This window comes from Gastrolobium bilobum, unplaced genomic scaffold (assembly GCF_033153095.1).
Source record: "Gastrolobium bilobum isolate Gb01-03AN ecotype WA unplaced genomic scaffold, APGP_CSIRO_Gbil_v1 utg1162, whole genome shotgun sequence".
Lineage (NCBI taxonomy): Eukaryota > Viridiplantae > Streptophyta > Magnoliopsida > Fabales > Fabaceae > Gastrolobium > Gastrolobium bilobum.
The window spans coordinates 200,455-214,784 of NW_026898943.1; the positions used below are offsets into that span (position 1 = coordinate 200,455).

General features: G+C 35.1%; 1 protein-coding gene across 1 annotated transcript; it reads left to right on the top strand.

The window, feature by feature from the left end:
• Positions 1-8,742: 8,742 nt before the first annotated feature.
• On the top strand, positions 8,743-14,096 carry LOC133285677 (formin-like protein 6). The gene is made up of 4 exons (XM_061482942.1): positions 8,743-10,288; positions 10,405-10,604; positions 12,571-12,812; positions 12,893-14,096. Exons 1-4 carry the CDS (start codon positions 8,829-8,831, stop codon positions 13,685-13,687), a joined length of 2,697 nt encoding a protein of 898 aa, XP_061338926.1. The 5' UTR covers positions 8,743-8,828; the 3' UTR covers positions 13,688-14,096.
• The last annotated feature ends 234 nt before the right edge of the window (positions 14,097-14,330 follow it).

Here is a 14,330-nt window from a genome sequence, read left to right on the forward strand (position 1 = left end):
ACTCTTAATTAAATGTCGTCAAACAAACAAAAGTAAGTAACTTTACAATATAAAACGGTGTTTTGTTTTTATTTTTTGATTAATGATTATAAAATAATATCATTGTTGTTAATTTTTTTTATTATTTTGATTTTGTAAAAATAAAATTATATCATTTTTATAAATTTCTTCACGAAAATAAGAAATGAAATAAAGGGAGATAATATTTTTGCTATTATTATTAAAAGTAATTAAACAAAAAATGAAAACACAGTAAGCAATAACGAAACAAACAAGATCACAACCCAATAGATCACTTACGTCTGATTATTTAGCTAATAAATGGCAAGAGGGAAGTTAGCCACTCATTGCAGCATAGCATTAGGGAAGTTTTCTATATAAATTCATCCCTTGCATGTGTTGCACATTAATTTAATTATATATGTCAGCTGTTACGGTTGAAATAATCTGGAACCAAAGCAAATTTATATAAAAGATCATTAATTTAAATTATAATAAAGAATATTGTATATTAAAATTAACTAAATAATTTATAGGTGCTAGTAACAAAATCCCTATAAAAAATTAAGGATAAGGCCCAGAACCTTGCTGTTCGTTGTCATGACTCATGAGTAAGACAGGCCATATTAATCATCGTATCTTCCCTTCAAGTCTTTTGGCGATCAAGAGTTTTCCGCTGTGTTGCAAATATCATGATAAGCTCTTAAAACTTTCATAATTTCACTTCCTACTTAAGAAATGTACATGAAAGAACAACATGAAAGGTTTGTTCTTTGGGGAACAAATTTGTGTGCAGCCCCTTTTTTAATCTCCAAAATGGATATGGGCAATAATTTTACAAGAGCTATCACAAGCAAAAGTAGAACCTTGTGCTGTATAGCGCACATCTCATTGAATTGATGAGAATAGTCCTTTCCCATAATGGCAATTTAAGTCCTACATTTTGTTACTAAAAAATTGTTTATTCTATAATTTCTACATGACTTTACTAAAATACGAATCTCTTAAATATATGAAAACAAAGAAAACCCTAAATTAATACAACACTGTCAAACATTTATAGTTAAATAAGAAATTGTTATTTCTTGAAGGGAAAAACTACTCTCATATTGTAGGAGAGTAATTTTCCTTCCTAGATATTCTTCGAAAATTATGCTACATTTTTTTTTAAAGTTGTGGACTCCATCACTATGTATTTATGGTAGGAGATAACTCATTTCCTACTACATAAGAATAGATAAGCCATAATTTCTTTAAACAATTTTCTTTGTAAATGTACAATGATTTACAATTGTTAGAATTAATTTTTTACTATGGATATAAATTTATATAGTCTTACATTTACTAAATAAATTAATAATTTCTATAAAATAACAATATAAACTTAATGAATAGCTTTTATTCTTTAAATATGAGTCAGTAATTTTAACAGCTTTAAAGAACAATATAAACTTAATTTTATATAGTCTTACATTTATTGAATAAATTAATGATTTCTATAAAACAACAATATAAATTTCACTTAATGAATATCTCTTATTCTTTGGGACAATTGTAGAACAGGGGCATGATAGATTGGATGTGTTGGCATAGGGAAGGATATGCATGGCGTACCGTACTCTTCTGTTAGGACTTTGGCATATATAACCCCATAGCGCATAACATTCGAAGGGAGAACATACATAGGAATGCATCTAACCTTAAGGGATGTGGAAGGTCAACCAACAGCAAAGTCACTACATAACAAGATGAATAGGTTTTATTCCACATAAAAGTCTCTATATTCGATTTGATATTGATGGAGAGCACTTTGCCAATTGCATCCTCTATGAATAAAACAAGAACATGGGTTCCACCCCAAGTGGGTATTTGCTCAATACGTTGATGAACACCAACACTCAGTGTAGTGTGTAGTAATAGACAAAAATTAGCTGGATAAGTTGATCAGGCAAACAAAAGCATGAGCCTAAATCTAATCCTAAAGTCAGGGGTCTTAAACTACTACCCAAACTTAAAAACCTACCAATTACTCATTTTGGCTCTTTCTAACTACTCTTTCTAACTACTTATTTTGGCCAGAAAACTCAACCCAACCCGACCCGAGTCGGGTTAGGGTTGGCTCGCGGGTTAGCTCAAAAATATGGCTCGTGGGTTGACTTGAAAAAATAGCTCGCGAGTTGGCTCGCGGGTTGGCTCGCGAGTTGGCTCGTTTTCAATCTATTTAAATGATCCTGTAGTATTAATGCACCAGTTATGTGGATTCGATTAGCTTAAACAAAGGGTTACAAAATGAGAAATAAAAGTAAAATATTTTAGTTTCGAATTTTCTTCACAACAAATTTGCATCAACATCCAGAAACAATCAGAACCACTTGCTACCAAGTGAGTAAGATATTTGAACCAAAAACAGAGCCAGCACAGCCTAACAATATAAAAATGACAGGGATATGAGAAGATTAAGGACTTAGGTTTAGAGAAGAAAGAAAAATGATAACAACATGTGTGAGTTTTCTCCATTTTTGTATATTATATTTCGGGGTTTGTTTTTTCTAAAGTTACTTTAGATAACTTTATCTAATGTTCATCGAAACGACGTCGTTTTAGGGCGAAAATCATGGTGTTTTTGTAATTTTTATTTATTTCAGGATTATAATAGTATTTGTCATTCTAATTTTTTAATTTTTCGACCTCAAAACGACGTCGTTTCGATGAACATTAGATAAAGTTATCTAAAGTAACATTAGATACTTTTTTTCCTATATTTTGTATTTTTTATATATATATAAAAAAAACTCAATCCACAATCTGGCTCGTTTTTTCACGAATTAAAACGAATCGAGTTGACTCAGATTGGCAGCTCATTTTTACCAATCCCTTATTTTTGACAAGTTACCGACCAACGCTCCCTGCATTCATTTACCTATTAGCCAAAACAATAGTGTATATATACCTGGCTGGCTTAAGACTACATTATAACTAAACAATAATGATAGAATACAACTGTAAACAAAGCAAGACCTCAAAACACCGAAATCATTGGAACACGCCATTTGTCGTGATTTGGCCAATAGACAATAGACGAGACCTGTGAAGCCCCACAAAAACATTGAATTATTATATCAAACGTTTTTTAATTAATTATTAAAGAATATGCTGCTTGGTTCGTAATTTTAGTATACGTATCCATGATTAGCACAATCTGGGTCAACTTAAGACCGCTGCCGCCAGCACATTCCTTCACTTAAAAAAAAAAAAAACTTGATTTGAGAGCCGTTTCTTTTGAAATTACTATACCATCACAATTAACATCATTTTTAAAAATTTCTTATTGATGAACCTTTTATCTGGAAACTTGAATCTTATTAGTTAAATACTATATCTATTTTTTGAATAAAAAATGATTTTTTATTTGTCTTTTTAAAAAATTAAGAACGTATTATTTTTAAAATTTCATCTTTTTTTTTTGATATTTTCACTAAGTATAATAAGAAAGAGAAAAAATAAAATAATGAACTGATTTAATAAAATGCAATTATATTTTTTAAATTAAACCGTTAGCATTTTGAAGCAGAATGAGTACCGATTTGACACCATTAATGACATTGTTAGCAATTAAAACGGGTATGGATATAAGTTTAATATTAATTAAATCAATTGCTAATCAATGGAATTCCGTATGGAATCTGGAAAAGCAACTCATTTAACTACAATAATAATGTCTGATGGAATGTTTTATAACTTGTAATGAGATAAAAGCCCCGTTGCATTGTCCTAATCTATATTTATTGCAGACGTTAAGAGCCACCTATCTTACTCTATTGGCAATCAGAAAAGAAATTTCAACTTGGGTACAAAAAAAACATAAAAATATTGTTTATTTAAAGTAAATGAAGAAATGGAAATTCACACAATTGTTTTCACTTATTTTTTTTGGTAATCCCGTAGAGTTGGCAAAATGCATAATTTTGAAGAAAGGCATGACTTTAATCATCCCGTTTAGTGAAAGGATAGCATTGTCTTTGCGTAGTGGAGGAGTCCAAATACAAACAAAAGGGAAAAAGGGATAAAGAAAAGTGATAAAGCATTAGCCTTGGGCGTGTGCATGTCCCCCACACAACACAAAGAGGGTCGGTGAATCAATCTGCCAGTGCCACTGAAAAATAAAGCAGAAAGAAGAAGACGTTGTGACCCCATGCATCACTTTTCGTAAATTACATGTATGACCTGGGATTCCCAAATCTCTATAGTTACTTAATAATTTACGTTATATTATAAGGATGGTAACACATAATATATTGGTATACACATAATATATTACAAGCATACAACAATAATACAGAGGATGCTAAGTTAATCACTCCTCCTCCTTCCCATCGTCTCTGTCGGTAGAATCGGACAAGCATAACACTCAAGTTGTCTTTTTCTTTTTTTCTTTTTTTTTTTATTTCGAATAGCATGTGATATGAATTATAATTAGTTTTATTAGTTAAGTGATTAATTTATTAAATAGTGTTAATGATTTGTTAGATAAAACTTTGAATTTCAAACAATGGAGAAGAAGATTGTTCTGAGGAATAAAATTGATAGTCTTACTAAGCTTAAAAATAAGTTCAGTCAAATAAGCTTTCCTAATTAGTTTGTTAGTTTGTTTGTATATTATACATACACAAAGGGAATGGAAAATAAGATGTAGTTATTAAAATAAAAAATACAGTGAATGAATTTGAAACTTTTTATTTTAAGGTATTAAACTATGGGATTTACTTCTCTTATGTTTTAGGAGAGAAGTTATCTTATGTTGTGAGAAAATTAAGTGGGGTCCATCAATTTTTTTAAAAAGGGAAAAGGAAAAAACAAAAGATGCACATCTTTTTATGTGAGTGTAACATGAGAGATGAATCTTATGTAACATAAGAGTATAATTTTCCTAAAAACTATACTAATATAAAACAGGGAAAAATGTTACTGCAGATAAGTATCTGCATTTATTGTCAAAACGACGTCGTTTTGGTATTGAATTCTTAAAAAATTATGAATATAAAGACTATTATAACCCTGAAATAAATTAAAATTACAAAAATACCATAATTTTTGCCCCAAAATGACGTCGTATTGGGCTTACTGCAGATAACTTAACTGCAGTAACTGCAGAAAAAGCGAACCCTATAAAAGAAGTACTTTACTTAGCTTATTTTGTTAACTCGTCAATTTATTACCAGTTGTGTGGTGTCAATCTATGTTACACCGATACTGACACAGAATACGATATGACACGACACTCCGACACGTTAATTCTAAAAAATGTTAGATTTCGACACGTTAGGACATGTTTTGATATTAAATAACATTTTTAATTTATGTAGTGTATATTATATTTAATATTCAATAATTTAACAAAAAAGTGAAGCTAGACTTATAATACTAATCAATTTTACAAAAAAACATAAGATATCCTAAATATTTATATTAAACTCAATAAAATGGTAATCATAATCCAACGAATCTAATAGTTGGTACTAAAAACGCAACGCAACGCAACATTTGAATTCTTTTTTTGAGTCTCTGGAATGCGTGTTGGAGTGTCGGAGTATCGAAGAGTGTCAAGAAGTGTCAGACAAGACACGTCATGATTTTTGAAGTGTCGGTGCTTCATAGGTGTCAACTCTTTAAAAATAAAATATTAAAAGAACGTAACACAATTTAATGATCTAAATAAAAAGTATATTAGTTTTAATATTGACTTTTATGTATTAAATACTTTGTACATTTTTTGTTAAAAAGTTATTTTTGGTAAATATTGAACAAACAACATCGAATTATTTATAATGCTGAAAATTTTAATTTTTTAACACGGAATTAAATTTCCCAACAACATACATAAATGTTGAGATTGATTCTGGGGTCTGGACCCATGTCTATAAGGCATGGAAAAAACTCGAAGAGCTGCGTATGTGGGAAATCGGTGATGGTTCATCAACCCTCTTTTGGAAGGATAGGTGGATCAATAATTCTGTTAGATTATTATATCAGGTTGTTCAACCTGTCTCTTGGGAGGAGGTTAATAAGAGTATAAGACAATTAATCAATATATGGATGAATCTGGCAATTGGATGATAAGGAGATTGCAAGATGGCTGTCGTCTGATGTCATTAACTGCATAAGGAGTATCATGGCATTTGTTCGAAATGAAGGTGAGGCCAGATTAGTTCGGCACATACCTGAACACCCAAGATTATTAATAAAGGTCTATGAGGCATTTTTTGACTCTCAAAGTGAGCAAAGTAGAACACCATAATTATGGAAGGCAATTTGGAGATGGAAGGAGCCTCAAACGGTAAGAATTTTCCTTTGGAAAGTCGGTCATGATAGGATTCCAACTAGAGCTGGAATGAACAGACTCCATATAGGTGAGCCTACATACCCACCCTACAATCAAGGTGAAGAAACTACTTTACATATATTGAGATATTATCCTATTATTAAATATCTTCGATTAAATTAAAAAAAAAGTGAAGATTTGATAAAATCTTCGATGATTCAAAAATCCAAAGCAACTCTACTTGATATCTACAATTATCTCTTTATTAAGCTGAAATTACTACAAAATAATTCCAAATAATCTAAGAGCAACCTTCTTTGAGTTGGAGCTGCAAGGTTTAGCGGTTCCGAAATTTAAGTCAGACAAAACCGAGACTACTTGGTGACCAATGGGGAATAGTTTTCAGTTTCACCTGTTGGATGGCTTGGTGTTGGAGGAATAAAATTGTCCATGGTTCAGGTATGACTGCTAATATATATAAATCTAAAGTGATTAAGCTGAAAGTGCTGGAAATTTTTTCTGCTTTTCTAATTTGGACGATAGAGAAACACGGAGAAATTATCCTGAAACTTTTGTTAAGTGGGTCCCACCAACTGAGGGGTGGGTAAAAATTAACACAGATGGAGCTTCGACATGTAATCCAAGTAGGGCCGCTTATGGTGGACTAATACGAGGACCATATGGAAATTGGTTATTTGCTTTCTCATATTAAGCGAATTTCTCCAATGCAATTACTGTTGAGCTCTGGGGGACACTTAAAGACTTAGAATTTGTTTGGGATGGAGGTTAGATGAAAATAATTTTAGAAAGTGATTCTGCAATTGCTATTATTCTGCTCACCAAACCCAGGGATGCATCTTGTGAGTCTTGTCTTTTGATGTGACTAGGATACGAGAATAACTTACAAAAGAATAGATAGTACAACTTGTGCATATATTTAAAGAAAGAAATACTTGTGCGGATTGACTTTACTAATTTTACGCTGGAAATGTTGGACCTAGAGGACCTTATGATTTACTCTTCTTCTCCCCCTGATATTAGGTGGCACTGTGGCAGTACTTGTGAGATGTTACTTCTGTTCATGGAACTAGATACTCTCTATTGTAGTTTGATATTTTTTGTTTTGTTGGGCTCTGCCCTTATTTCAACAAAAAAAATAATATGAATTTTTCTTATCTAACACGATTTAATTCGGTCCGAATAGTATCGATCTCTCCCCACATAATCCGAACTCCTTTTACTCAAGCCAACACATACTACCTTAATAATTAATTGATAGCATGTAGAGTAAAAGAGAAAAATTAAATAAATAGAAATAGGTTATAATACACTAGTGTTGCTTGTGCCAGGTTGCAACATAGATGAATAACAGATAATTACAGTAAAACTCCAAAAGAAAAACGGATAACTATAGTTTAAATAGTCCAACGTTTTTTGGCCAACCAAGCGGTTCAATGGCTAAATGAAAAGATGTTTGAACTTGGAAGACAAACAAGGCATAAATCCCATGATAAAATGGACACAACTTGAAAATGGGGTGTAATAGAGAATGTTGTTTGGCTACATTTTGGTTGTTTTGTATGGCCAGGCTTTTAGATTTCGACGACACGATCTTTGTTTTGTTTTTCCTTGTTAAATTATTTTTATTTATTTTAAATAAAAATATAAACCTTTTGAATTTGGAGTTACCAATCAATTACTCAACTGTAGAAAAGATAAAAAGGCAAAGCGGCAGGATTCACACACATACAACGGCATCAAAGATCGAGTTTGTGCCTTGCATTAGTTACCTACGAACAACGATAAAGCACATGGAGAGATTCATTTTTTAATTTTTGTTTTTTGGTATACAATTTTTAAATATTATCACTACACAGCCATCATCTTCCTTCAAATTATATATTTATATATCTCTACCTTTATTTATGGGAAATGATAGTCTCATGCTACATAAGATATCTATCTCATGTCATACACCCATAGAATTTTGTGCCAATCTTTTCTTTTCTTTTTAAATTGTGGACCCCACATATTTGTATCATCCACATGAGATAGTACTCTCATGTAACATGAGATTAATAAACCCCTTTATTTATATATATAACTTGAAAACCTAAACACCGAAGCGCCCCGAACACTACCACGTTTCCTTCCTATTAATAGTATATTCTGTCCGTATATATTTCCCTCATTTATTACACGGAAAATTAGAATTTACGAACAAAAAAAAAAACTGCAGTTGACGAAGACATTAATTAAAAAAAGTTGAATAAAATAAAATATAAAAGAGAAAGAGAAAATGCGGCTTCTGCTGACGGAAGCTGTTGGGGCATCCAGATCTTACTCACGAAAGAAGTTTCCTCTCTCTCTCTCTCTCTTTCTTTCTTTCTTTCTTTCTTTCTTCTCTCTCTCTCTTATTTCGAGCTGAGTAATTTGGGGGAACGAAACGAAACCCGGACATGAATTGGGTGAAACAAAAGGGAATAAGGAAAACCCACAAAAATTCACCATGAAAGCTCGTTGCTTAAGCTTCTATATCATCATTATCTCACTGTCCCTGTTCATTCCAGTCAACACTGCAAAAGGGGTAAACACCACCACTGCAACTGCAAATGAATCTGACAATAGAAGAATTCTTCACGAACCATTGTTTCCGGCGAGTTCTGCTCCACCGCCAGCAGGCACGGAGTCACAACCTTCGCCGCCTCCGCCGCCGCCTCTGGAGACTCCGCCATCTCCGGACACCGACATTCCTTTCTTCCACGAGTATCCGGCGGGGCCACCCCAAGATCAGAACCAAGCAGCACCTTCAACTTCAAACAGCACAATAGCGAACCCAACGGCGACGCAGCCAGCGAAGGGGACAAAGAAGGTTGCAATTGCGATCTCCGTTGGGATTGTGACGCTTGGGATGCTATCGGGACTCGCTTTCTTCTTGTACAAGCACAGGGCAAAACACCCCGTTGAGACCCAGAAACTCATGGGTGGGAATCCACAGAGAAACTCTGAGGATTCAACGGCGCCACCGTCGAGCTTCCTCTACATTGGGACCGTTGAACCAATGCGAACGACATCAGTGACAGTGAATGAGCAAAGAGAACCCAATGGAGGGGCAAAAGGGTCACCTTATCACAAACTCAATTCCATTAAGCTATCAGATCGGTACCGTCCAAGTCCTGAGTTGCAACCATTGCCTCCTCTGAGGAAACTACCCGACGGTAACTTCCCGCCGGCGGTGTCGTCGTCGTCCTCCTCTTCCGACGAGGAAAGCCACGAGACCGCGTTTCACTCGCCGCAGAACTCCTCGCTCAGTCACGAGGATGGGTTTTACACGCCGGTTTCGCGTCAGAGTTCTCTTGTTAACGGTAGCCCCGCCGCGGCACCGGCCCGGAGAGAGACTCATTCCACTCCTCCGGTTCCGTTCTCGAAGAGGACTTCGCCAAAGTCTCGGCTTTCGACTTCCTCGCCGGATATAAGACACGTCATCATGCCATCTATAAAGCCGGCTCCGGCGCCGCCGCCTCCGCCGTCGAGAAAACCAAAGTTCTCAGCGCCTCCCCCAGCTCCGAATTTGACTCATCTTCAGTCAACGACCAACACAGCGTTACCCGTATCCAGGACTTCACTTAATCCCCCTCCTTCTGCTCCTCCTCCACCGCCGCCGCCGCCACCACCTCCTCCACAGCCACGAAAAACACCAGTAAAATCAGGGTCACCGGCGGTTAGCGTTTCCTCTTCTTCTGCATCTATAAAGCACCAGTCTTGGTGTCCAAGTGAAGGAGCTGGTTCTGGTGGAAGTGTAACAAAAGCTTCAGAGAATGTTGATAAAATTGTGAGGTCTTCTGAGAGTGTAGAAGCCAATGACATGGATGGGGCGAAACCCAAGTTAAAAGCTTTGCATTGGGATAAAGTCCGTGCGACCTCAGACCGAGCTACAGTGTGGGACCAGTTAAAATCAAGCTCCTTTCAGTAAGTAAATTAACTCCTATAATTTTGGTCTTCTAGTACATACATACATACATACAATTTCTGAACTGATATTCATTTCTGTGCTATGTAATTTTATTTTATTTTTTGTTTATTAGATTAAATGAGGACATGATGGAGTCCCTTTTTGGTTGCAAAGCCACGAATTCTGCCCCTAAAGAACCTCCTAGAAAATCAGTTGTTCCCTCCACTGATCAGGAGAATAGGGTGTTAGACCCCAAGAAGTCCCAAAACATAGCTATACTACTGAGGGCACTGAATGTGACAAGAGATGAGGTGTCCGAAGCTCTTTTAGATGGTAAGTTGTTTCCTTCATTCTTTCCCATTTATACTTGCACGACAGATGACAAAAGTTTCAGTCACATTTTCCAATTTGGGTAAAATATACAAAATTGGTGATTCATGGTTTTATTATGTATAGTGATTGGGCTACCACAAATTTGTATTTTTCAACTTTCTTGTGCCCTGTTGATTCCACGGTTCATGTGTATTCCAGCCCTGGAACCTGCTGCAAAAACATGTTATTTTTAATATCAACTGCAAAAAAATAACTTCTAAAATATGTCAGTGTATTCAATGTATGTGTATATCTTGCTGAAAAACTTGGAGTGAGGTAGTAGCAGTTTATGTGAACAATGTAAAGAGAACGAATCATGTAAGAAATAGAGTGCGTAGCTCAAGAACTTAAACAAGAAGTCATCATCATTGCATCTGAAATTAAGTATGAAAATGTCTAATCAGTATCATGCCATGTGCATCATTATGTTATTTAAAGGGAGGTGCCAAATTAGGTATTCTGGAACTGTGAATCTCAAAATGTGGTAAAAATCAAATCCAGCTCATAAACTACAGTGCTCTGGTCATAAAACGTCCTTTAGAAGTATAAAACAACGACCAAACATGTATCATGGCGTTATCACACTGCTTCTTCCTTCACCTCCAGCTCAGAAAGATTTGGAATTTAAAATTATTTTTTTGTCTTCTTTTCTCATGAATTGTTGTTATTAAACTTGATAGTTGATACTGCTATTGCCACCATAATCAACCAGCCTATCACTTTAACAATTCCTTAATTATCTAGCTCTGCCTTTTGGGCTGTAACTATCGTGTTTCCTCTAAAAGCAATTGCAGTACCCTTTTTTTGTGAGAGCCATGAATTTCACTAATAATAAAACCAGTTCATCACACTATGCTTGCTCCGGTGCTCTAATCCAAAAGATGGACTATTCTATCTTCTCTGAGTGTACCATCTTTCTTTTTAATCTATTTCTTTCTTTTTTAATAGAAGTACAAATCTCTAATTCCTTGATGCTTGATATGAACTGGGGATAAAACAGTAAGTACAATCTCTACATTCTAGCTTCCCTACGGTCCGCTGGTTGTCGGACATTATTCTTAGAAACACATTAAAATGTATTGATGTCAAAATTTTAAATGCTATGCATGCTTACTGTCTATTCATTCACCATAATTGAGGAGCCACGTTACTTTAGTGCCTCCATCTCAAATGACACAAGTAATTATATGGCAGTTATATCTGAAATAGCTTCCTCGATAATAAAGCTTGCCATCACATTTTATTTTCATGCATAACATGAAACAATTTTTATTTGTTAATTGTTTTGTTTGAAATTACTACACACCTGGTGTTTCCAGTTTATATTAATATACTAAATCATAAATAAATATATAAATATGTGAAATATCTGAAGATAGGTATGTACATAGGGTGATGTCTTGGAATTGTTTCCTTGACAAAACTATTGTATGTTTTTACCCTGAACCCATTACTTATCTACATCCTGTCTTTTCACTTTGCAAATATCATGGGCGGTATTATGATACCAACCCACTCCAAATGCAGAAGTTGGCCCAATGGCCCAAATGAAGTTACTGACCAAAATGCCCTCCATCAGAATGCAAGCGTGGGAGAGCAAGTTAGTTGTGGGTTAGTGCTTAAGAGGGGGAATGAGTGCTTGAGGGGATCATCTTTGGACTTGGGACTTTTGGGCACCTCTGGGTGAATTAGAAGAGACTAGAGCCTCTCGAATTACTCTAGTACCTATCTTTACTGTCTCTCTTTTCATTACTGTTATTGTATCTTTCCATTACTATTCCTGTAATTGCTCATAGAATTGTATTGCCTCTGTTATTGTCATCTTCTTACTGAACATTGTACCTGGTTCATATTAATGTACTGTCTCTTTGAGTTGTTTCTTCAATTGTACTGTTGGTTCCTATCATATTTTTTTCGGATGAAACAGGGAATCCTGAAGGTTTGGGTGCTGAGCTATTGGAAACCTTAGTAAAGATGGCTCCTACTAAAGAGGAAGAGATAAAACTTAAAAACTTTGATGGTGACCTCTCAAAACTTGGATCTGCAGAAAGATTTCTTAAAGCTGTGCTTGATATCCCTTTTGCCTTCAAAAGAGTGGAAGCTATGCTGTACAGAGCCAACTTTGATGCAGAAGTTAATTACCTTAGGAAGTCTTTTCAAGCCCTGGAGGTCTGGTTAACTTACAGCAATACCTTGTTATATTTGATCGTTTGATAGAAACTAACAAATCATTTGTTAATATTTGTCAGGCAGCAAGTGAGGAATTAAGGAACAGCAGGCTATTCCTCAAACTCCTCGAAGCTGTTCTCCAGACAGGAAACAGAATGAATGTTGGCACTAATCGAGGTGATGCTAAAGCTTTCAAACTGGACACACTCCTAAAACTTGTAGATATAAAGGGAAAAGATGGAAAGACCACATTACTCCACTTTGTGGTTCAAGAGATCATTAGATCAGAAGGTGCAGGAGCTGAATCTGCACATGAGAATGCTCAGAACAAAACGGATTCCAAATTTAATGAGGATGAATTTAAGAAGCAAGGATTGCATGTTGTGGCTGGGCTCGGTAGGGACCTTAATAATGTAAAAAAAGCAGCAGGAATGGACTCAGATGTCTTAAGCAGCTATGTTTCAAAGCTTGAAACGGGGCTTGATAAAGTTCTATTGGTTTTGCAATATGAGAAGCCAGATATGCAAGGCAATTTCTTTAAATCAACAAAGCTATTTTTGAAATATGCTGAAGATGAAATTACAAGGATTAAGGCCGAGGAGAAAAAGGCCTTATTCCTTGTGAAAGAAGCTACGGAATACTTTCATGGGGATGCAGCAAAGGAAGAAGCCCACCCTTTCAGAATTTTCATGATTGTAAGAGACTTTCTGAATATTTTGGATCTAGTGTGCAAAGAAGTGGGCAGGATGCATGATAGAATTGTTGGTGGCTCTGGAAGATCCTTCAGAATAGCTGCAAATGCATCATTACCTGTTCTCAACAGGTACAATGCAAGACAAGATAGAAGCTCAGATGAGGAAAGTTCATCCCCCTAGTATTGTGAATACAAAAAAAAAAACCGAAAGTCTCTCAGAATAACAGTGAAAGTAAATGAATATTTTTGCAAATTTAAGTTGATCGCCAGCATTTTGGTATTAGATTCATTGGGCTTAATCCCATTCCACTAGTAATATTGAAGAAGGACAGCATTCCATGAGATTGAACATCAAAACATTTTAAATGCATGTTGAGGGAAAGAAAGTGGATGCGCTATTGAAAGGATTTCCTGGTTTACAGAAATGGGCTGCAAAGATTCATGCCATCTTCATTCAACTTCATATGAAGAATAAATGAATTTTGAAATAGGAGTTGCAAGAGATGCATCATTTTGTTTCTTCAACACATGCTACAGGGAAAATAGGTTTTATTAGATCAGAGCTCCACGGATTTTCATATAGTAGAATGTTTTGATATTTCCTAAGAGGCTCTTATATGTATTTTTTGGCAATTATTAATAATAAATAGCAGCTTTGCGGCAATCTCTTTATATATGCCTAGCACTTGAGATTTACGCCAGCACGCTAGTTTTTCAATAGAAAGATGAAACAGTTAACAGAGAGCTGGGAGAAAGAATAGATACTTATTGAATAAAAGCAGCTATGGTTGCTTTTGTAGAGACCTAGCTGCAAATCACCCTCG